At 43.6% G+C, this 23,633-nt stretch overlaps 1 protein-coding gene across 8 annotated transcripts in view; it reads left to right on the top strand.

Moving 5' to 3' along the window:
- The window catches only part of SHANK2 (SH3 and multiple ankyrin repeat domains 2), a 1,084,923-nt gene that overhangs the window by 315,740 nt on the left and 745,550 nt on the right, over positions 1-23,633 (top strand). For all 8 annotated transcript variants that reach the window (XM_077462543.1, XM_077462526.1, XM_077462535.1 and 5 more), the window contains exon 7: positions 8,543-8,710. In XM_077462543.1, the coding sequence (XP_077318669.1) occupies positions 8,543-8,710 (168 nt within the window). The remainder of the gene's footprint in view (positions 1-8,542; positions 8,711-23,633) is intronic.

The raw sequence follows: 23,633 nt of genomic DNA, 5'->3' as shown, positions 1-23,633 counted from the left end.
TGTGGTTTATTGTATCTCTTGTCCTTGCGGTCTGTTGTATGTGGGTAGAACCATCAGGGCCCTCCGAGCTAGGTTTGGTGAACACCGGCGTGCGGTTGAGGTTGCAAATCCCAAATACAGTGTCGCACGACACTTTGAAACACACCATCAAAAAAATACTACTGATTTGAATGTCTGGATAGTTGAAGCAATATCCGAAAAATTCACTCCGGCAGAGAGATTCCAACGCCTCTGCAAACAAGAAACATACTGGATATACTCTTTAAATACTTTGACACCACATGGATTAAATGAAGAGATTGAAGTTCATACGGTTCTCTAATACCTTCCCCTCATAGTGTTTCCCAATTCCCAAACGGATCAGACTACACACAGACTCCTTCCTTTTCATACTTTATAATATAGTACATTATATTTTATACTTCCAACTACCCACGGCCTCTCTCTGGAGTTCCAGTCTTACCTCTGTTGTACTAGTATATCTATCCCATATCTATTACCTTTTTCCATTATTATTTCAACTCCATCACAAAATATTCTCCACTTTGTTGTTATTTACTTTTTTCGTTCTTACTGTTTTTATTTTCTTGGTTATTTTTATTTTTATTTTTATTTTTATTTTTATTCTTATCCTTACATTTTTATTATTTTTCATTTTTATATATATCTGTTTATTTTTATATTTATTTTTATTTTCATTATTATTTTTATTTTCATTTCTATCTTTATTCTATTAGTTCTCAATTTTATTATCATCTTCATATAATAGTATTATTACTATTTTTCCCTCATTTTTATTTTTTATTTATTTTTATTATTTATTTATTATTTTTTCCTTCAATTTTCCCCTTATTATTATTTTTACTTTTTATTTTTATTATTTTTATTATTTATTTTATTTTATTTTATTTTTAATAATTAATTTTTTTATTTTTTTATTTTATTTTATTATATATATTTTTCTATTATATTTTTTTCATATTTATATTCATTTTCATTTCTCTACTCTCCCTTTTTTTCATTTCATTTTCTCCCTTCCCCATCTCCTCTATCCCTATCATCCTATTCCCCTTTATTTATATAAAATGGTTGCGGTTATCACCAATATATAGTCCCATACACACATGTACATAAAAAATCTCAGTCCCTCTCCTAAATATATATAAGAGTATTTATATGTTCTCATATAGTGCTGCCCACATGCTTTAAATTATATATTTTATATATATAAAATTTTTTTTATATGTATAATGTTTTAATATTATTTTGAGATGCTACAGTCAATTTTATTTATTCTCATTTCATTCAGTTATTTGCCTGGTAATATATCTATACAAGTCCGTTGTCCAATAGTAACACAGGTCAGCCCCTCCTTTTGTGTATATATGCATCACTTCCTGTCTAGAATACTAGAACTGAGGAAACAACTGAAGTTGTGAAACGCGTCTTCTGATTGGCCCACGCGTCACTTCCGGATCCCAGAGCTTGCGTTCCACGCTGGAACGCACTTCCGGTTCCGGCCATCCGACCATCCGGACGCTTAACAAAGCTGGAAACCGATGAAAACTATTAGAAATACAGAGGTGCTGCTCCAAATCAGCTTTTGGAACACAGAGGCAAGCCTATTGTCGTCCCCCCTGTCTGCTTTTATACTCCATCAGCTCTGCAAACCCCGTGGACCGGATTGAGACATGGATACATCCCTATCTAATTTACATGCCTAAATCACTCTGACCTTTGTGAGTAGCCATTTGGCCGTATGTTTTTTATTTTAATAAATACTTTATCGTTTATACTGCACTTAGTCTGGCGCACCTTCTCCCTGTTTTTTGTGTTTTCAAAATCTTTAGAGAGCCCTGCTTCTCCTCTCAAGACTGTTGCTGCCGACGGTGCTTCTCCTATATTATTACAAATGCTATTGTTATTGACATTTTAAAATACTCATACTCAAATAGAGACTATACAGTGACTGATTCTTTGCGCCATCTGATCCCAAACAGCACGCCAGTGATCACTGGAGGGCCAGAGCAGAGAGCAGGCGACTGACAATCACCACTCTCTTCTCAGTGAAGACTGAGAACTGAGTGACCAGCAGTCATGTGATTGCTCGATTCTCAGGCTAATGCTGTGTACACACGACTGGACTTTCCGGCAGACTAGCGGAGTTCCGACTGACTTTCCGAATGAACAGACATGGCCACACACAATCACACCAAATTTCGATGGATTAGACTGTGATGGCGTACAACCGGACTAGAATAAGGAAGTTCGTAGCCAATAGCTGCCCTAGCGTCGGTTTTTTCGTCCGTCGGACTAGCATACAGACGAACAAATTTTTTCGACCGGACTTGAGTCCGTCGGAAAGATTTGAAACATGTTCTAAATCTAAAGTCCGTCTGATTTCAACAGCGAAGGTCCGATGAAGCCCACACACGGTCGAATTGTCCGATGGATTCCTTCCGTCTGACCTTTGCTGTCAAAGTCCGGCCGTGTGTACATTAGAGTTTGGCGGTGGACAGTTGCAGGTTCGGATCGATGCTGTAGCCACATACGGTAGGTGAGTATAATTGCTTTTTTGTTTTTGTTTGTTAAATCCCGCACTTCACTTATAAGCATAGCTAATTTGTTGAAACATAAATACTCCATGCTATCATATATTAAAACCCATTATTCAACATGTATATATTTATGGGGTCTTTGTCCAGTATAACAGCTATAATTTAGGATTTATCAGTAACAAATATGCGTATGTATTTGGTGTTTTTTTTTTTAAATCTAAGGATTGGGGCTGGTTCAGTGGTACATTAAGAACATAAAAGAGGTTGTGTGATAATATGACAAGTTTGCTGGATAAAAATAAGACAGAAAAGTTACATTTTAGATTATTCCTTAGTTTATATATATTTATTAGGACCAGCTGCCAGTCATTAGTCTCATTTATCATGTGTATATTATATAAATCCATCTGTCTTGATTTTTCTAATCCTCATTTGTCAGAGAATCTGCCTTATTACTCCTCTTATGGTAGTTTCGTGCCCTGGAATGAGTCTAGTTTGCAATCTTCTGACCCTCGGGTTGCACACTGTTTCGCTGAGCATTCTAGAAGCGTTTCTCATCTGCAGGAATCAGGTGCCCCTCTAGGATTTCTCGTGGCCTGAATTTAATTCGGCATATTTCTGCTCTTTACTGGGTCACCTGTCTTGAAATGTTCCATTAACTGCAATGTAGCTGGCAATATTCTGCATCATAATATTCCCCTTTTTGAATTCACCTTGTGAAAGAAATGGAAATTGCATATTACTGGGGCACTGAGCTCTTATCAGACCTATTATATGGCAGATAAGCCTGTCTGTGTCACATCATGGTCACTAAATGGAATCAATGTCCTCATGCCATTATATGTTCATTTAGGAGGCTGAGGTTCACTGATAGCTGAACTATTTCACCTCCTGTTTCTACTTTCTACACACAGAATTTCATATGAGTTAGCTATCTTCTCCCCAATAAGCCTTTTTTTTTTTCTTTGTAAATAAGAAATATTTTCAATTTAATTATCCATCAAATGAAAACATCTGATATCCACTTTATTCCCATCGTGCAAAATCATTATTTGTTCTGCCAGTAATATAATTGCCATGATGTCTTCATTTTCATGGTTTTGTTTAATTGCTTTTATTTTCTGCGTTTTGATGTTTCTTCATTTGCTTTGCCCTTCTGGCTCTTTCCACTGACATATTTTATTAGTTGCCGTGGGTGATCTTGGCACAAAGTTATATGTGTAACCTAGCCAGTCAGGCTCAGTGCAGTTAAGGCGTATCAACTTAATTTCAGAATCTTCCTGTTAGCAGTTCAAATAATAAAACACTCGTACACACGATTGGACTTTCCGCCAACAAAACCATGGAATTTTGTCCGAAGAGTGTTGGCTCAAACTTTCCTTGCATACACACGGTCACACAAATATTGGCCAAAGATTACGAACGTAGTGACGTACTACGTGGTTTTTCAGCTCTTTAGTTCCACACTTTGGACTCCTTCTGCTAATTCCGTGTTAGTAGATGTTTGAGCGTTTATTTGCACTTTTCTTTTTGCGATTTTTATTTAGCGCTTTTCATTTCTGCTTTTCAGTTCATTTCTGAACGGCCGTTCGTCAACCAAACATGTTGCAGAATCGGAGGAGATCACGTGTTATTTATTATTGGCCTTGGAGTTATTGCTTTGACTTTTTTTTTGATTTGGTATATTTTTGGATGCATAGAATGCACTTTTTGGTTAAGTTCTGTTGGCAGGCAGCGTGTCTATTTTTTTTTTTTTAATGCACAATAAAATAATTGTGTAGAATAATACTTGGCTATGTGTTTTACTTCACATTACATTTTCGGAGTAGACAGTTACATTTTAAAAAATACAATGTAAAATTGACAAGGGACACCAACATAAACGACGGGATAATGGTGTTGTGGTAACTTGCACAAATAAAAAACAAAACAAAAACATAATATTATTATTCTTGATATCACTAGAAAAAAAACCTTTGAAAATGAGTTTACAATAAGGCCCCTTTCACACATGCGGACAGTATGTCCGTATTTCATCCATCCGTTTGCGGATGAAATACGGACATACATGCACCCCTATTGTCCGCCTCCGCAATTGTCCGATTCTGCAGACGGAGGAAAATCCTATTTTTCTATCCGTCTGCAGAGTGGATCGGATGAACACGGACAGACAGTATATGTAAACCTAATTGCTAAAATCTTGAATTTGTATACCAAGTACAAAAACTGATAAACGACATCTCAAGGGAGTGAAGAAGCGAACAAATTCTGCAGAAAGGCACATACAGTGCACTGTAGCATATATAGACAATCCGGTCAAACTTCATATAATAGAAAATACAGCGATAAGGACAGAATATAGTACAGGGTTATAAATCGGAGGTTGTAAGAGCAGAGTTAAAGTAGAACTATAGGCAAAACTTTTTTTTTATCATTTTGGATAGAGCAAGGGAGGGTTATAATCCCTGTTAGCTTTTTTTTTTCTCCACCAGGGATTGTCAAGAAGTAAGGGTTCTAGGAATGCCGGGACAGTTGCTGAAGCTGCTCCCTTTGTATCCACACCCAAAAACTTTTGTTGTATAGACTATCTCGGTACTTGGTAGAAAATACACAGAAAAAATGATAAAAATTTACAAATGATTTAATAAAGACAAAAAAACTTTACAGCAAAACATTCACAATACTAAAATCATATACACCGCAGTTTAACAAACTACCGATGGGTTGCCCCGTGAGTTCTCTGTTGAAGAGGGGTGTAGGATGATTTCCTCTACCGGTTTTGCGGCGAACTGCTTCTTCAGGAGGATAGTCTATAGGGTAAATAAGATGTTTACATATAATCAAATGACCACAGCAAATAATAGTGATACAGCAGAAAGTTTACAATAAATCAAACAATGAGGTGATCAGCTCACCCACAAAAAAGGAGGCAGTAGACCACAGGACCCATGGATTTCCCCCCACGGAAGATGCGGGATCTTCAAATAAAAAATAAAAAAATCATATGAGAATTATAATTAAGGTCAATTACTAATCAATGCACACCTAAAGAGTGACATAATAATGAAGAGAGGCCAAGAATGAACTGGGTGCATAAAGACTGGAGAAACAGCCCAAAGAAAAGGGTCCTAAAGTGTGAATCCAAGTGTCCCCGAGAAGTGAAAAAATGAGAGAGAAGCCTGTGAGAGGACAAGAATGAGAGGGAGTGAAACAAGAGAAAATGTGAAGGAGGTAAAGCCACCACAGTAGACGGAGTGAAGAGGTATGAATGGAGTAAAGGGTGAAACTATGGACCGAGCATACCATTTAATCAACAATATCCAGTGCACATAAAAACATGCTATTGGATAAGGAGATCAAACAAAGCAACTCCATAATCACCAAAGTGTGCATGAACAAGTATAGCAGTGTGCAAGGCGAGTATAACCTAATCTACATACAGCACGCTCACCAAATAGAGAGGCTGGTAAGCATATATGCAAGGGCAGATATTGCAGGTGCACACTACAGGTGTGTTGCAAATTAGCAAACAAAGCAGTCCTGGTAAATAATATAGTAGTTCATTAGCCAGGATGCAAAGATGAACCTGGACACTTATTACCATCTGGCCCATAAAATGGGATATGGATAGTTATAAAAGTTGGGCATGTTAGGATTCTTCAATAGTGTGGAGACATGGGGAAAGGACCACCAAACTCCATCCCACGAGCCACTCTCCAAACTCTAATAACTGATTTCATGTGGCAGGTTGAGTTTGTTGAAACTTCAACCCCTTATATACCAGCCTGGGCCCGGGCTTCATAAAAACCAACAACCACCACTTTTAAAGATGGTGCCGCATCATCACCTTTAAGCTATGTTTAATGCTATTTCAAAGAATGAGACATCCAATATCAGGGGCGTAACTATAGGGGGTGCAGCAGTAGCGACCGCAACTGGGCCCTGTGATGCAGGGGGCCCATGCAGCCCCCTCTACATATGGCTGGCAGCAGCATAGGCAGCTAGGGGTACCAGTGCACCATGCACATGGGTGGCTGGAGGTGGAGGGTGACTAGCAGAGCTCCATGCTCGACTATCGCACTGGCTGCTCTTTAGTTGTGCATTCCCCACATGACCTGTGTCCTCGGCCGACTCCTCAGAGTACCCCTCTCCTGCTCCATGCATTGCCGCTCAGTCCGATGTCTGTTCTCCCCAGCCAGAGTCCCGGGGGCAGTAACTTAATCTGCCCTGGAGAAAAGGACCTAATTTCTTCTGGGGATGGGGACCCCATCCTGCCTAGGGACAGTCCCCCAATGGGGCACCTAATAATGTAAAAAAAACTAATAAAAAAAAACTACTGATACCAGTGGTGGAACTACAGGGCTCACAAAGGTCATACCTGTGACCACACCCTGGAGTTCCACCACCGGACTTGGAGGGAAGGGCCCTGGCTGGGGTTCAGGGGGGCCCTTCATGGTTTCTTGCATCAGGGCCCTGAAGGTTCTAGTTACGCCACTGTCCAATATATAACATTAATCTTTTTTGTTGTTTGTTATCCTTGTTTTGACTGATTCTCTCTCGGGTTTGCATTAGAATACATATTTTATTTTTAGAATACTGTAACCATGTTATCTTGATGTTTATGGTACAATCTATATATATCACCCTCTTGTTATACATAGATGTGCCTTTGTTGTTTGGAAGGAAACATTTAAATAAAGAATGCAACAAAAAAGAAACCCACCAATCATGTGCAGATATTGTAAACAGGAATTGGCTGAAGTGCTTGATATGCAAAATAGGAATGAAAATGTTGAAAAAAATTAAGTAAAAAATGACAGTGATTTAACAAAACAAATACTTTTTTGAGTTGGGGTTCTTGCATGCTTTAATGCAAGTCTGAGTTAACTGTACAAATACAGTGGAACCTTGGATTACAAGCATAATCCGTTCCAGCAGACTGCGTAATCCAAAGTAGTCGCATATCAAACTAGTTTCCCCATAGAAATCAATGGAAACTAAGATAATTTGTTCCGCATGGACTTCTATTGCATGCAATGCTGCATTTTGCCACAGTTGGGGGGGCGCGCCAGAGAGCCTCAGAAATACTCAGGGACAGCTCGGGTGATCTCGGAAAGCCTCGGAAGTGTTTGGAAACACTCGAATGGAGTATTTACGAGTGGTTCCGAATATTTCCAAATGGCTCCGAACCGTTCCGAGTGTCAACGGCACCTCTGGCCAAATGTGCTACTGCACACCCCATTAACTTGAACAACACTCGCAAACTGAGTCAAATTTTTTTTTTTTTAAAGTTGCACGTCTTTCAAAACGCTTGTTAACCGCGTTACTCGTAAACCAAGGTTCCACTGTACATAAAAGCATTCACTTATGTTGTGGTGTGATAGGGGGGAATTATTTATAAATCACAAATTGATTACTTTAGATACAGTACAAATTCCAGCCTGTTTCTTATTGTTGGATATACCTATAGCTAGAGGGCACTAGGACCTTGAATTGCAGAGCTAACCTACTGAAAGTGGCCTTTGAATATAGATTATATTATAGAGCACAGGGCTTCAAATATCTTTAACTAAATCTGTTAACAGAGTAGTACAGAGCTGCCATCGCTGGCCTTCTCCTGTATTACATGTTTCATAGCTGTCATGCTGACCCTTTTGCTTCAGTGCTTTTGAGTCACTGACCTGGAACTGGTATGCAGATCAGGAGTTCTGACTTCACTCTAATTTTACTTTACTTCTCAAATTTTCTGGGTCAGTGACTCAAAAAGAAACGAAGCCAGAGACTGGATGCATGGGATTGAATGTGTTTGAAATGTTATTAAAGCTAAGCGTTTTGTAATGCTTGGTGTTATTGTATGTTGTGGATTCTTTCTCTCATTCTCTTTGTCAGACCTACAGTATCTGGGATTGACGTACGTTTTTTTTTACAACTACCATTAAAGTAGATAATTGTGTAAATGTTGTGTTCTATTCTTTTGTTGGTAGACCCTGCTGGAGTTGGGTGCATCTCCTGACTACAAGGACAGTCGTGGCCTGACTCCTCTCTACCACACCGCCATGGTGGGAGGAGACCCGTATTGCTGTGAGCTGCTCCTTTATGAACATGCTAGTGTTGGCTGCAAAGATGAAAATGGCTGGCAGGAAATTCACCAGGTAAGGTCAGATCTTGGGGTGTCTTTATATAAATACATCATATATATATAAAAATATATCAATGCAAAAAAGGGAAATATAAATTTAAAGTAGGAACAGCTTCTGACATGTCATATTTTATTAACCGATTCCTGACCGCCTGCCACAGATATACTGTGGCAGAAGGGCACGCACAGGCATATGAATGTACCTGTACATTGCCCTTATTGCCCAGCTTATTAATGGCAATGGTCCCAAAAATGTGTAAACATTATCTGATCCGCCAAAATGTCGCAGTCGCGATAAAAATCGCCGATCGCCGCCATTACTAGTGAAAAAAAAAATCAATAAAATTGGCATAAAACTATCCCCTATTTTGTAGAGGCTCAAACCAATCAATAAACACTTATTGCAATTTTTTTTTTTTTAACCAAAAATATGTAGAAGAATATGTATCAGCCTAAACTGAGGGGAAAAAAATGTTTTTATAAATTATTTTTTAAATATTTTTTGCAGATATTTATTATAGCATAAAGTAAAAAAAAAAAATTTTTTTCAAAATCGTTGCTATTTTTTTGTTTATAGCGCAAAAAATAAAAACCGCAGAGGTGATCAAATACCACCAAAAGAAAGCTCTATTTGTGGGAAAAAAAAGGACGTAAATTTTGTTTGGGAGCCACGTCGCACGACCGTGCAATTGTCAGTTAAAGCGACGCAGTGCCAAATGGCAAAAAGTGCTTTGGTCAGGAAGGGGGTAAATTCTTCTGGGGCTGAAGCGGTTAAATGCAAATGACAATCAAAACTGAGTTGTGGTTTGTGTGTCTGTTTTTTTTTTTGTTTGTTTGTTTGTTTTTTTTTCTCATATGAGCAAAGCAGTAGTATACTTGGCCAACTCAAGAACCATAGGAACACAGTTTGTATTGGAGAGGTAGTCCTAAAAAAACAAAAGTGAAAATAAAGTGTGTTAAATCCTCCAGGGGATCTTTCGCACATAGCATATTCCCCATTAAAATCTGAGCAGTGGATGTTAAAAGAAAAAACTTTCTCTTTTCTCTTTTCTCTTCTAGTTATTTCTGGCTGTAGCTTCCCCTCCTGAGGCTTAAAAATACTGAGAGTACAGAGTACTGCCTCTTCTCCATTTTGCAATGCTGGCTCCTCATCTCTCCTCTTTTGTTTGAACAGAGTCTGGAGCTGCAGTCTATTCTTCAGGGCACAGAGAAAGTGGAAAAACTCAGCTTATAATGTAAATAATAAAACCTAGAGAAGTGCGCTTTCATTCACAAAAATGCAACCTGACAATAGCACACATTATCTACTACTTTAGTTGGAGAGAGTCTAGTATAGTACCTGGCTTGTGCTGTTGTTAAAGTGTGTTTTTGACCTGCAATCATTCACAGAGCAAGCTGACAGTTTCTTCCCTCTGTTCTTCTGAATAGCAGGCTGCTCCTCCAGACTCTGTGCAAACTAAAGAGGAGAGATGAAGGATACAGCACAGTGATGTTCTGTTTGGCAGCTTAATAGAAGGGGAGGTGGAGGCTGTGCAGCTCTGTGTACACTGCCGGTCACACCACCTCTCCTCCTGAGCCGCCACTCAGAACTCTCTCTTCATTTCTAATGCCGCGTACACACAACCGGTTTTTCCGTTGGAATAAACTCTGACGGTTTTTCCGATGGAGTTCCGCTGAAACGGTCTTGCCTACACACGATCACACCAAAGTTCTACCGTCTAGAACACGCTGACGTACAACACGTACGACGGGACTAGAAAAAGGAAGTTCAATAGCCAGTAGCCAATAGCTGCCGTCTTGTACTTGCTTCAGAGCATGCGTAATTTTTGGTCCGTCGGAACAGCATACAGACGAGCGGTTTTCCTGATAGGAATTGATTCCATTGGAAAGATTTAAAATATGTTCTATTTCTTTGGTCCATCAGAATTTTCGAAAACAAAAAAAAAAAAAAAGGTCAGATGAGGCATACACACGATCAGAATATCCAATGAAACAATTCCGTCTGACTTTTTCTGCCGGAAAGTCCGATCATGTGTACGCGGCATAAGTGTTCTTGGTAAGCTAAGAAGGTGACAGGGGCTAGCGATTTGACAACACAGCTTCCTGGGGTTTAGCAAAATGTCTTTAATAATTTGACCCCTGTGCCAAGCTAAACACAGGGATTGAATAAATCAGCCATTCTTACTGAGGGTTCCTCCAGACATTGCTTAGGGGTTCCATGAGCTGTGGCTGATTGACTTCCCATTTTGATGGTGCTTGCAGAGTTCCCTGAAGATGAAGAACACCATTTTTCAAGGGTGTCGGGGCTGGGCTCTTAGCAGCTGGTTATCATCTGCCAGCCCCTTCTGGCTATTTAAACTGCCTTGTTCATTCCTTTCCTACCTTCGCCTTGGTCAACATACCTGGAGAATCGCTGCTGTGTTCCATTGAAAGACTTTACCCGGCTGACGTCCATTCAGGTTCCAGATCCTGTTCCTTTGCCTCCCTTTATGCTGATCTCTGATTAGCTGATTACTGGCCTGTATGACTACCCGCTTTGGTTACCGATCCCTGGCTTATGTTTTGAACATGTTTACTGATCTGTATCATATTTACCATTGTATTATAAAGGTGCGATTTTTACTGCATTTCTGTCTTCCCGATTCATGGTTCTTGACAGTAGGAGTGGGTGGTTTATCCTGAGGGGGTCTGCACTGATGGAGGGAGTGGTTTATCCTGGGGGGGAGGGTCTGCACTGATGAAGGAGGTGGGTGGTTTATCCTGATGAGAGGTCTTCATTGATGGAGGGGGGTGGTTTGTACTGATGGGGGGGTCTATACTTAGTGGAGAGGGGTCTCTACTGAGGGGTGACTATAGTTGGTGGAGGGGGGTAACACCATGATTTACTACACTGGGTGACACCAACCCTATTTACACCACTGATCCTCCCCTCCCTTCCTCCTCTCGTCTCCTTGTGTGTGGGACACACAGCAGGTATCTCCCGCTGTGTCACAGAGATTGGGTCTGAAATGCCAGGGCAGCCGCTGTAACAAAGTTCCACCTCCTAGACCTGCTCTTGTGATAGACGGAACACTGATCCAATGCCAGGAAATTGAATCAGTGTGGTGTGAAAGACAGGAGCCAGGATGTTACTGCGGCCACCTGGGCGAGCAATTCAAATTCAAGCTCCATGACAGTGGGAGATCGTGATCCAGGCACTGGTAGGCTGCATTTTGTTGGCACTGCACTGATGAGGCTGCACTGGGAGGCTGCATTTGGTGGGAACTGCACTGGTAGGCTGCATTTGGTGGGCACTGCACTGGTAGGCTTTATGTGCGTGCATGTGTCTACCTGTGTGTTAATTTGGGATTATGTGTGTATCTCTGAGTTTGTTAATGTGGGGTTATGTGCGTCTTGCCAGTCTGTTAATTTGGGATTTTGTGGCTATTTGTGTCTGCAAGTGTGTCCGTTTGGGATTGTGTGTGTGTTTATCTATCAGTGTATATGTGTGTGTGTGTGTGTGTGTATCTGTCATTGCAGCATGCACACATACAATGATATTGCACATTAACCAAAACCATCACAAACCCCATACTGACAATACACACACAGAAACTATGGCACCTAAACAATAAAAATTACTTTCGAGAGAGAGGGGTTTTTAGGAATTTATTTTTAGACCTGCAGGGGTACTTTACCATAAAAAGAAACACTGCTGTAGAGGATAGACCTTAGATGGCGTTGTTGCATCCCCAGTTATCCTGAAGGATAAGCCTCTAGTTCCGGTTACCATCTCTTGATCTGAGTTGTCCATCAATACACAGGCTCCAATCGACTCTGGGGCTGCAGGACTGTTCATAGTAAGTGCCTTTGTGTCTAAGCACTCGATTCCACTGCAGCTTTGTGCCACTCCACTTGCCATTGAGGCTATTGATGGGAAACCTGTACAACCTGCCCATATGACTCATGAGACTGCTCCATTGACCATGGCCGTAGGGGCTCTTCACCATGAGATAATCCAATTTCAAGTAATTTCTTTGCCTCCATTACCTGGTGGACATTGATCCTTGGTTACAGTGACACAACCCCTCTTTTGATTGGCATCATGCTGAGGTTCTTTTCTGGAAGCCACAATGCAGGAGAACATGTCTTCAGAAAGTGATTAAGGTCTTGTGCACCTCTTCACTCTCCTCCTTGCCAAAGGAAGTACCGTGAATTTAACAATGTCTTTGACAAATGTCAAGCCGTTAGTTTGCTTCATACCGGTTGTATGATTGCGCAATTCTATGGAGGACTATGTTGCAGATTCACTTTCTCAAGGGTTCATCCGCAAATCCTCATCTTCTGCCGATGCTGGCTTCTTCTTTGTGAAAAAGAGGAGTAGTGAACTGAGACCTTGGATTATAGGAGTCTCATTCACATCACGATTAAGAACACTTATCTGATTCCGTTGATTACAGAGTTATTTGACCGCCTCAAGGGAGCAACAGTTTTCACAAAGCTTGATTTGAGAGGGACATACAATCTCGTGAGGATCAAGGAGGGCGACACATGGAAAACTGCATTTAATACCATGACTAGACAGGAATACCTTGTAATGCTGTTTGGTCTCTGAAACGCTCCTGCAGTTTTCCAGGAATTCATCAACGATGTCCCCTGAGATATGTTGCAGCAATGTGTGGTGGTTTATCTTAACGATATTCTCATATATTCAAAATCCCACCACACAGATTTCTCCTGTGTACTACAGAGGTTGAGAGATAATAACCTGTATTGTAAGTTGGAAAAGTGTGAGTTCCATTGTGAACAGGTTAGGTTTCTGGGTTACGTCATTTCTGCTGCCGGGTTGTGACGTGGCAATGATAGGTACAGACTCCATGCTGACCGCTGACACCTACCTGCGCATTCCTACCAGGTTGGGGAGAGGGTCTGCCTGTCATCTTGTAACCACCGACTCCATGTTCCCTCATTGAAACTGGCACCGCAGTATATTGGGCCTTTCCGTATTCTCCATAGGATAAACCCAGTGGCTTACGCATTAAACCTTCCTTCTAACCTGCGTATTTCAAATGTATTTCATGTTTCCTTATTAAAACCTTTGGTGTGCAGCCGCTTCACCACTTTGGTACCACATCCTCGCCCAGTTCAGGTTGAGAATCATGAAGAGTATACGATACAATTGATCATTGACTCCTGTAGGTTCCATGGGTGCATACAGTAACTTGTTCATTGGAAAGGGTACGGTCTGGAGGAACGGTCTTGGGTTTCATTCTCGGACATGCATGCATCTGACCTTTTCCATGTTTTCCATAGACTTTTTCCCCTCAAACCTGGTGCCCAACCTGGTTGGGGTTGTTGAGGGGGGGGGAGGGTACTGTCAGGGCTGGGCTCTTAGCTCCAGGATAATTGTCATCAATCCTTAATCCCTCAGTGGCTCACCGGGTTATCATCTAATCGTCAGTCCCGCCTACAGCCAACTCCTTCTGGCTATTTAAACTGCCTTGTTCATTCCTTTCCTGCCTTCGCCTTGGTCAACATATCTGGAGATTCTCTGTTGTGTTCCTGTGAAAGACTTTGCCCAGCTGACGCCCCTTCTGGATCCTAATCCTGTTCTTCTGCCTTGGACTATGCCGATATGTTTGACTACCTGCTTTGGTTACCGATCACTGGCTTATGTTTTTGACCACATTTTCTGATCTGTACCATTTTTACCATTATATTAAAAGGTGCAATTTTTAATTTTTTTTGCATTTCTGTCTGTCTGATTCATGGTTCCTGACAAAGGATTCCTCTAGTAAAAAAAGTTAGAGAGAGACTGGGTTTGATGGTTTTCTACAGATTTTTAGTATTCACCTAAAAACCTTTCGAACCTGTGGGATATCATTACAATTTTTTTTCAGGAAGAGTTAATACATTTTTGGTTACTTTTCTTCAATATAACAGTTTGGTATGATGGAGGATAAAGTAAGGCAAATAAATTTGACTGCTGGTGCTAGTTCACAAATTGCAATGTATAATTTATTTCTCTGGCCTCTGCATGCCCCCTTTTTCCTTAATTAGCCAGCACATCACTTAACATATTGGTTCCACATTATATGATACTCTGTGTGATAGTATACTCAGTCCTCTACAATACCCCATCACGCTATCAGTGATGTGCATGAAACTTTACATTGTGCGTCCATTAGTCGTTGGAGGGTAGACAAAATGACTGTGAATGCTAGGGTTTGGACAGCCTCAATTTAAAGTATTTGCTATGTACTGAAATAAAAGGGCTGACCAATCGGTCTCCTACTCTCATTTGCATAGGGTAGAAAAAGATGTTTTACAGGAAGGGGTTAAACCTATTGTTACTTGCCCCCTGAGTAGGTAGGAATCCGTGATTTACAGCCTCCGGTTTGGTAAAGCTGAAGTATAATCTGCCTATATTTTGCCTTCTCTGCTTTCTGCCTCCCCCTCTTGAACTTGCTAATTAAATGCTTAAATAAAAACTTTTTTTTAGATCCAGAGATGTCATTACTGGGTCTCTGTGAACTTCTATGCAATGCAGGCTATACGTAACTTCCTGAAAACATCACAGCACCCAACAGGTTTACTTGGTTGCCTGTGCCTGCTGCTATTGCTCACAAAGCCTTCAAGTGGTTTTAAAGGTAAAAGGTTTTTCACCCTAATGCATTCTCTGCATTAAGGTAAAAAAAAAACTTTTATTAGTGGCTTCACTACCAGCTCCCCCTAAATACTCACCTGAACCCGATCTTGGTCCTGCACCGTACACGTCTGCAGCAGCTCTTCTCCCCTCTCCTGTCTCTCATAGGCTCAATCAAAGCCTGTGAGCAGTGAGTGGGGGGCAGGGCAAAGCCGGTGTGTGTCTAAATAGGTGCAAACAACCTGGCTCAGGATTGAGCACGCATGAGTGTCCCCATGGCAAACAGCTTCCTATGGGGGTAGAAGCCAGAAGCATTGGCATGGGACATGAGGAGAGGAGGATCCGGGCTGCTCTGTGTATTCGTTTTGGACAGAGCAGGTAAGTATGGGTACAGGTGCATCTCATAAAATTAGAAAATCATCAAATAGTTAATTTTATTTCAGCAATTCTATTGAAAAAGTGAATCTTGTATATTTTATATAGATGCACTATACACAGAGTGCTATATTTCAAGCATTTATTTCTTTCAATTTTGATGATTATGGCTTACAGCTAGTGAAAACCCAAAATTCAGTATCTCAGAAAAGTAGAATATTACATAAGACCAACTTAAAAAAAAAAAAAAAAAAAAAAAAAAATTTTAATACAGAAATGATGGCTTACTGAAAAGTATGTACAGTATAGTATGCACTCAATATGTGGTCGGGGCTCTTTTTGAATGATTTACTGCATCAATGCGGTGTGGCGGTTACTTTGGTAGCGGCCTTCAGCTTGTCTGCATTGTTTGGTCTGGTGTCTCCCATCTTCCTCTTGACAATACCCCACAGATTCTCTATGGGGTTTAGGTCACGCGAGTTTGCTGGCCAATCAAGCACAATGATACCATGATCATTAAACCAGGTATTGGTAGTTTTGGTAGTCTGGGCAGATGCCAAGTCCTGCTGGAAAATGAAAGCAGCATCTCCATAAAGCTGGTCAGCAGAGGGAAGCATGAAGTTCTCTAGAATTGCCTGGTAGAGGGCTGCGCTGACTTGATAAAACACAGTGGGACACCAGACCCAACAATGCAGACGAGCTGAAGGCTCCTATCAAAGCAACCTGGGCTTTCTTAATATCATTTTTTTATTGGTCTTATGCAATATTCTAATTATAAAGATACTGAATTCTGGGTTTTCACAAGCTGTAAGCCATGATCATCAAAATGAAAAGAAAGTTTCACTTTTTGAGTTGAATTGTTGAAATTAACTTTTTGATGATATCATTTTTTTGAGATGCACCTGTATGTTTGTTTAAACTTTTTTTTTAACCAGAGTGAAGTTTATTGAGCATATATGAAAAAAGATGACATAGCAATACTCAAACAAAAAGTAGACGCAACAGGCGCCGCACACCATGAAGAGGGATACATTCCACGTCCGACATGACAGGCAAAGAAACACAGTGTACCCAAGAATCATGACTGCGGGTAATACATGTATACATGCAATAGAGCGCCCAGACAGAATTGTTAAAGAGGATTGTTGCCAACCCCCTGTGTACATCGTCTACCCCATACAGCTATGGGGAGTATCCAGCCACCCATCCCATATTTTATGGAATTTTGTAGGGCATCCTCGGTTGGAATAAATAAGTCTTTTGTAGGGTAGAGTTTGGTTAACAGCTCTCTTCCACTGCTGGACCGTCGGGGGGTCTGGTCTGAGCCATAATCGAGCTATCTGCATCCTGGCAGCGAAGAGAGTTTCTTGTAAAAGTATCCTAAGATATTTACTTTCTTCCCGAAGGGGGAGGAGACCGAGAATACATTGGCGTTGGCAGAGTGTGAGGGGAGACCCCATATGGTCGTGCAGGAATTGGATTATCTGAGCCCAATACCTTTGGATGGGGGGACAGGTCCAAATGAGATGATAAAATGTGCTGGCTGGGTCGCCGCAGCGGGGGCATGCAGGGTCAAGACCGGGTTTGTACTTAGATAACCATCCAGGGGTGACATAGGAGCGATGAAGTATATATAGGTGGGTCAGCCTATCCGACAATTTGGGGGAGACCTCAGTCGACACCGACAGCATCTCACCCCAATGCTCGTCCTCTATCGGTCCAACATCAGCCTCCCATCTAGGTTTAAGACTATAAGCATGGGCCGTAGCCCGAGGGGTGAGAAGGTGTGCGTAAATGGTGGAAGTGAGCTTATGGGAATCACCACCAAAGGCCAGGCTCGCCAGGGGGGCACGCGCCAGGATCGGAGGCGCATTCCCAAACTGAGTTTGCAGTACATGGCGGACCTGCAGGTAGCGGAAAAACACATGGTTCGGGAGGCCAAACTCATCCTTAAGAGCCTGGAAAGTCTTAACACCCTGAGCCGTGTAAAAATGAGACAAATATATGACCCCTCTACATATCCAAATTTTGTAATCCGTGATCCCCAGCAGCTCCGGGATATCAAGGTTATCCCAGAGAGGTGTATGTGCGTGCAAGGAGGGGGCCCCAGACCTAGACTGCACCACACGCCACAATCGGCAATGGTGCGCAATCATGGTATGCTTATAAGTCGGGCAGGGGACAGCTCTATGTCTGCAAAAGAGTATTTGGAAGGGATGCGCAATGACATCTGTAATCGAGGCGCACACCAGGAGGGAGTACCTCAGTTTGTCATGTGTGTTCAAATAATAAAAATGGGAAAGCTGGGAGGCCAAATAATACGTCTCTAGGTCGGGAAGGGCAGCGCCGCCGAGGCGAACTGGACACTTGAGGGTCTGCCAGGCCAACTTATGCTTGGAAGAGCCCCAAACGAATGAGTTAAGAATCGATTCCATATCACGGAACAGTCGCGACGGTACATGGAGCGGGGCATGCCAAAAAATGTAAAGGAGCTTGGGGAGAAGAATCATTTTGACGAGACCCAGGCGGCCCATGACCCCGAGGGGGAGCCTGGACCACACCTGGGTCTTCCGCTTCAAAAGGGGGTAGAGGGGATCAAGATTAAGGCCGATGTAGTCCGCGAGGGAGCGAGAGCAGTGTATGCCGAGGTATTTGATGCGGTCCGTACGCTCAAGAGGCAATAAGGCCTGCGCCCTCGTGGGGGCGGCGATATCAATGGGGAGAATTTGAGACTTGGACCAATTGATGCGGAGACCTGAAAAAGCACCAAAACGACGAACCACCTCCAAAACTGCCGCCAGAGAGGGGCCGGCATCCTCCAAATATAACAACATGTCATCCGCATAGAGGCTGATAACCTCCGACAGCTGACCCACACGGAGACCACGGATACCCGGATGCACTCTGATGGCAATTGCCAGGGGCTCCACCGCCAATGCATACAACATGGGCGAAATGGGGCAACCCTGGCGCGTGCCCCTCGCTAGGTAAAAGGGGCTGGAGATCTGGCCATTGACAAGGACTCGGGCAGTGGGGGCCTGGTAAAGAAGCTGTATCCAGCGCACAAATTTAGGGCCAAAACTAAAACTGTGCAAGCATTCCCACAAGTACCCCCACTCCACCGAGTCGAATGCCTTGGCGGCATCTAGGCTAACAACAACCCTAGAACCAATATTGTCATGAGAGGCTTGTAGGTTCATAAACAGTCGTCTTAGGTTAAAGGCCGTATTTTTTCTGGGCATAAAGCCGGTCTGATCCGTGTGTATGAGATGGAGTATTACCTTGTTGAGTCTGAGGGCGAGGATTTTGGCCAAGATTTTAACGTCCAGTTGCAGAAGCGAGATGGGTCTGTATGATTCAGGGGAAAGGGGGTCTTTGCCTGGCTTAGGAATGAGAACAATCAGTGCTTCATTCATGGAGCGGGGGAGTACACCGGTATCAAATATGTGGGTGTATAACAAATGGAGCTTGGGGAGCAGGGCCTCCTGAAACTGGGTATAAAACTCCCGAGGCAGGCCGTCTGAACCTGGGGCCTTAGAAGGTGGCAAGCAAGCTATCGCCTCCGCTATACATTCCTCTGTGATAGGAGCTTCCAGGAGCTCCACCTGGGAGTCCGTGAGGACCGGGAAGTCTACCGTCTGCAGCAGGGCACGCAAGTCGTCCAGGGAGCCGACGGCCTCAGAGGTGTATAGTTCGGCATAAAAGCGCCTAAATTCCTGAACCACCTCCTGTGGATCCGACAGCGTGGCACCTGCCGCAGACTTGAGCTGGACCACAACCGGAGGGCCGTGATCCAGATGAGCCATGTAGGCCAGCAGTTTCCCAGCCCTCTCCCCATATTCGTAAACTCTTTGCTTGCTGAAAAAGACCTTCCTCCCCGCTCCATCTAGGTGTAACTGATCGGTGAGTCTAGACTGTAGTCTCAGTTTAGAGGAGTTGGAGGGAGTGGGATGCGCAAGAAACGCGCTCTCCAGCTCCCCCAGCAACTTCTCAGCCTGCTGTACTGCTAGGCCAGAGGATTTCTTAAACTGGTTGATACGAATAGACATAAACATGCGTGCAATTTAAAAGCTTCCCAAACCAGCCCAAATGGTGCAGAGTCCGTATTAGTCCGAAAATAATGAACCCACTCCCTCTGGACGGCCTCCAAATCGGGGAGAACCGTCAGCCAGAACGGATTCAACCTCCACAGACGGGATACCGGAGTGGAGGGCAGACGAAACCGGGCCCAGCAAGGTGAGTGATCAGACAAGACCCTAGTCCCGATCCCAGCATCCAAAAGGCATGGAAGCAGGGTAGGGGAACACAGAATCAGGTCTATCCTGGACATTGCATCATGCGCTGGCGTGAAGCAGGAGTACTCCCTACGGGTAGGATATCTATACCTCCATACGTCTGTCAAAGCAAACTCGGCAAGAAAATTGCCGAATCTAGTCCGACCCGAGGGAGAGGAGGGACCAGGGGAACGGGTGAGTCTATCCAGGACAGGGGACACCACAGAATTAAAATCACCCAGCCATAGAGCCGGCAGTGAGGGGTGCTGCAGCATAAAATCAATTCCCTGCTGGAGGGCCTCAAACTGAAAGGGTGGGGGAATGTAAAAGGCTAACAACAAAAATTCAAGACCCCCAACCGTGACATGCAGAAATAGATAGCGACCCCTACTATCGGAGTGTAAATCATGTAGGCGGAATTGGACGGATTTGGCCACCAGGACAGCAACACCACTAGAATTATTAGTAAAGGGGGCATGATACATCCACCCCACCCACGGTTTTTTAAGGGATAACTGCAGCTGACCTGTGATATGCGTCTCAGTCAGCACCATTATATCAGCCCGTAGCTGTTTAAGGTGGGAGAGCACCGCAACCCTCTTAGATCTCTCCCGCAGGCCGCGCACGTTCCACGTGACTACCTTAAGGGTCGCCATAACAAATGGAAGGCACAGTGCAGGATCAATGAAACAAATGGTAACCAGACTGACCCAGCTACCCCCGTGAGAGAGCCCCCGCGAGGGACGGCGTATAGGGTGGGAACGCCACCGCCACCCATCACAGGGGCTACCCCCATAGCACAAACAAAAGCCAGAGGTAATACAGGCAATACTTGAGACACATGAACAAGCAGCGGAATATCTGTCAGACATGAATTGGTAAGTACAGACATAGAAAAAACATGGTGCGTTAGCATCAATCAGGAACTAAAAATGGTAAGGAACAACATAACAGTGCCTACACTGGACCGGCAAGGCAAACAAAGTACACAGTAACCCACAAAACACAGGGGAACTGAGGCCGGCCAGGGAAACACTTCTTGAAGTGGCAGTGGGGAATGCGCCCGGCCACCATGGGCGGCAGGAGAAACATCCAGGAACTTAGAGCATACGTGACCAGGCACATTCCCAGGCGGGAGTGGGGGCGAACATAAGTCAACTGTGCTGTGCGGCCGGGTAGGGGGGTTCGGCATGGAGGAGTCTCTTCTAAAAGCGGTGTCCATGTCACCGGCTGCAAAAATGTTTATGGAACGAGGGGACCCATGTAAAACAAGACCAGAGTGACATGCAGCATGAGCAGGGGCATGCAGGGTGCAAGCAATGGCACGCAGGTACTTTGAAGTAACAGGGAAGAGGGGGGGCCCAGCAAACCAGGGGAAGGTGTCAGGGGTTCAAAGTTACTCACGGCTAGTGGCACGGCTGACTGTCATGTAGAAGAAACAAAGGCAGGGCCACATAGATGTCACGTAGAGACCATTAGAGTCAGGCAGGGGCATCGTCTGGGCGCTGCTCCAGCCAGGAAAGAGCAGCCGAAGGATCTTCAAAAAAGTGAGCCTTGCCGTCACGCACAACGCGGAGCCGAGCAGGGAACATCATTGCGTACACCAGATGACGGATGCGGAGTTGGCGCTTGACCTCCGTGAACTGGGCCCTCTTCTTCTGAATCTCAGCGGAAAAATCCGGGAACACCGCGATACGCTTGTCTTCGTAGGGGATATTACCCTTCTCCCTGGTGAGGCGCAGGACCGCGTCCCGATCGCGGTAATTGAGCATCTTTGCGATAAATGTGCGCGGTGGGGCACCCGGAGGCGGAGGTCTTGAGGCCAGGCGATGGGCACGCTCGACCGCGAAGGTGAGCGAGAAGGCCTCGCGACCGAAGTTTGCAATCAGCAGACGTTCAAGGAATGCGGGGGGGTCGGAGCCCTCTGCTTTCTCAGGCAACCCCACAAAGCGAAGGTTACAGCGTCGCATCCTGTTCTCAAATTCGTCCTGTTTGCACAGGACAGCAGTGAGCTGGTGCTGCAGTCTTTCGGTGGAGATCTGGAAGGGAGGGATGTCATCCTCCACCTGCCCCAGCCTGCGCTCCGTTTCACCGACCCTCTCCCTCAATTTGTGCAGATCCTGGCGGATGAGGGAGATGTCGACTTTCACCTCCTCAATCCTGGAGGTGAGAGAGGTTCGGCAGAGGGTTACGGCCTCGAGAATGCGCGCCGTGTCGCCTGAAGGAGGATTCTCGGCGGCCGGGCCCGGGGCGACGCCATCTTCCTCCACGAGGTCCGGAGCGTCTGGGCGGAACTTTCCCAGCTTAGCGAGGGCTCCCTGAGATTTTTTCGGCGGCGACATGAGCACGGGTGGTTCTCCCGAGGGAGGCAGAGCAGTGCACCGGGTAAAGGAGCCAATTGGGTCCGCAAGGATGGTAGAAAGGATGAAGGGCAGCCGGAGCTCATGGAAAGAGCGTCCTACACCATGCAGCTGCAGGCCACGCCCCCCATGTTTGTTTAAACTTAAAAAAAAAAATTCAAGCTTTAAAATCACTTTCACTCCCCAGTTGCTCTGTCCACCTGCCAGACTGATTTAAAATATGTGCTTCTTCTTTTTATGGTAGAGGAGTACACGGAACACCCAATAGTTAGGCTCCATCGATGTGCAGCTTTACAGGGCTCTTCCTCTTTCCCTCTGTGGGTGAACAGAGCAGTGTGTGTGCTGCTTAAGTTTGAAATTGCCAAATCCTGGTATAACACCCACAGCCCTGATAATAGCATTCAAAATGGTTCTGTCTGTTCTGATTACAGATGGGTCTGCATATGTTTTTGTAGCTATTAAGCTGTTACCATTGCTGGTGCCAAGATAAGAATGTGACAGCTTGGAGTTTCCACAGTACGGCCCATTAACTTGTACGCTGGGCTCCATCTATGACAGTGTGATTCACTGCGAAGGATTTTTCCCAGCAATAAACAAAAAAAGCGCACTAGACACTTTATGGTTTAAGATCCTTGGTGGAATAATGTTCATACATGGATGTTTTGTTTGTTGGCAATGAATTTATTTGTAAACATGTTCCTATATAGATTTATCTAGATAGAGATTAGTCTGGTACAGCTGAATTTATGTCAGGCTCAGAGAGATGATTAGATATTGGTCGTTATTGACTCTTCCAGAGCCATAAACTGATGAACTCCAGTCACTGTGATGATTTTCCTTGCTCTGTATAACATCAATAGTCTTAATTAATGCTTTCTACTGTATATGGCAGGCCATATAAACAAGACCTCATTGGCTAATGAGTTAACTTTCTCACCTGTTTTGCGATCCATGCCTATTTAACGCAGACACTCTGGGTGTAACTGATAGTGCTCAGTATAACCAATGTTTACTCTCTACCAGCTGTCATCCAATGTCCTTGTGCGGTTGCTGGCCTGGTAAAAGAAAAAGCACATTCCTATATACAAAGCCAAATCCTCCACTGAATGTGGTTATTGCTGTTTTGGATTACAACCCAACAGCATTTGCAAATTTCTAAGTGTTGGCCCACCTAAATGTGTCTTTTCATTATTTTTTGACACTAGTTAGTATTATTATTATTTATTATTACTATTATTCAGGATTTATATAGCGCCAACAGTTTACGCATTGCTATAAAATATAAAAGGGAGACAATACAGT

Source organism: Lithobates pipiens, unplaced genomic scaffold (genome assembly GCF_037356315.1).
Source record: "Lithobates pipiens isolate NorthernLeopardFrog02 unplaced genomic scaffold, aLitPip1_a1.2 Scaffold_10, whole genome shotgun sequence".
Taxonomy (NCBI): Eukaryota; Metazoa; Chordata; class Amphibia; order Anura; family Ranidae; genus Lithobates; species Lithobates pipiens.
The sequence above is the reverse complement of the archived record's forward strand: the minus strand, read 5'-3'. Positions and strand labels throughout refer to the sequence as shown.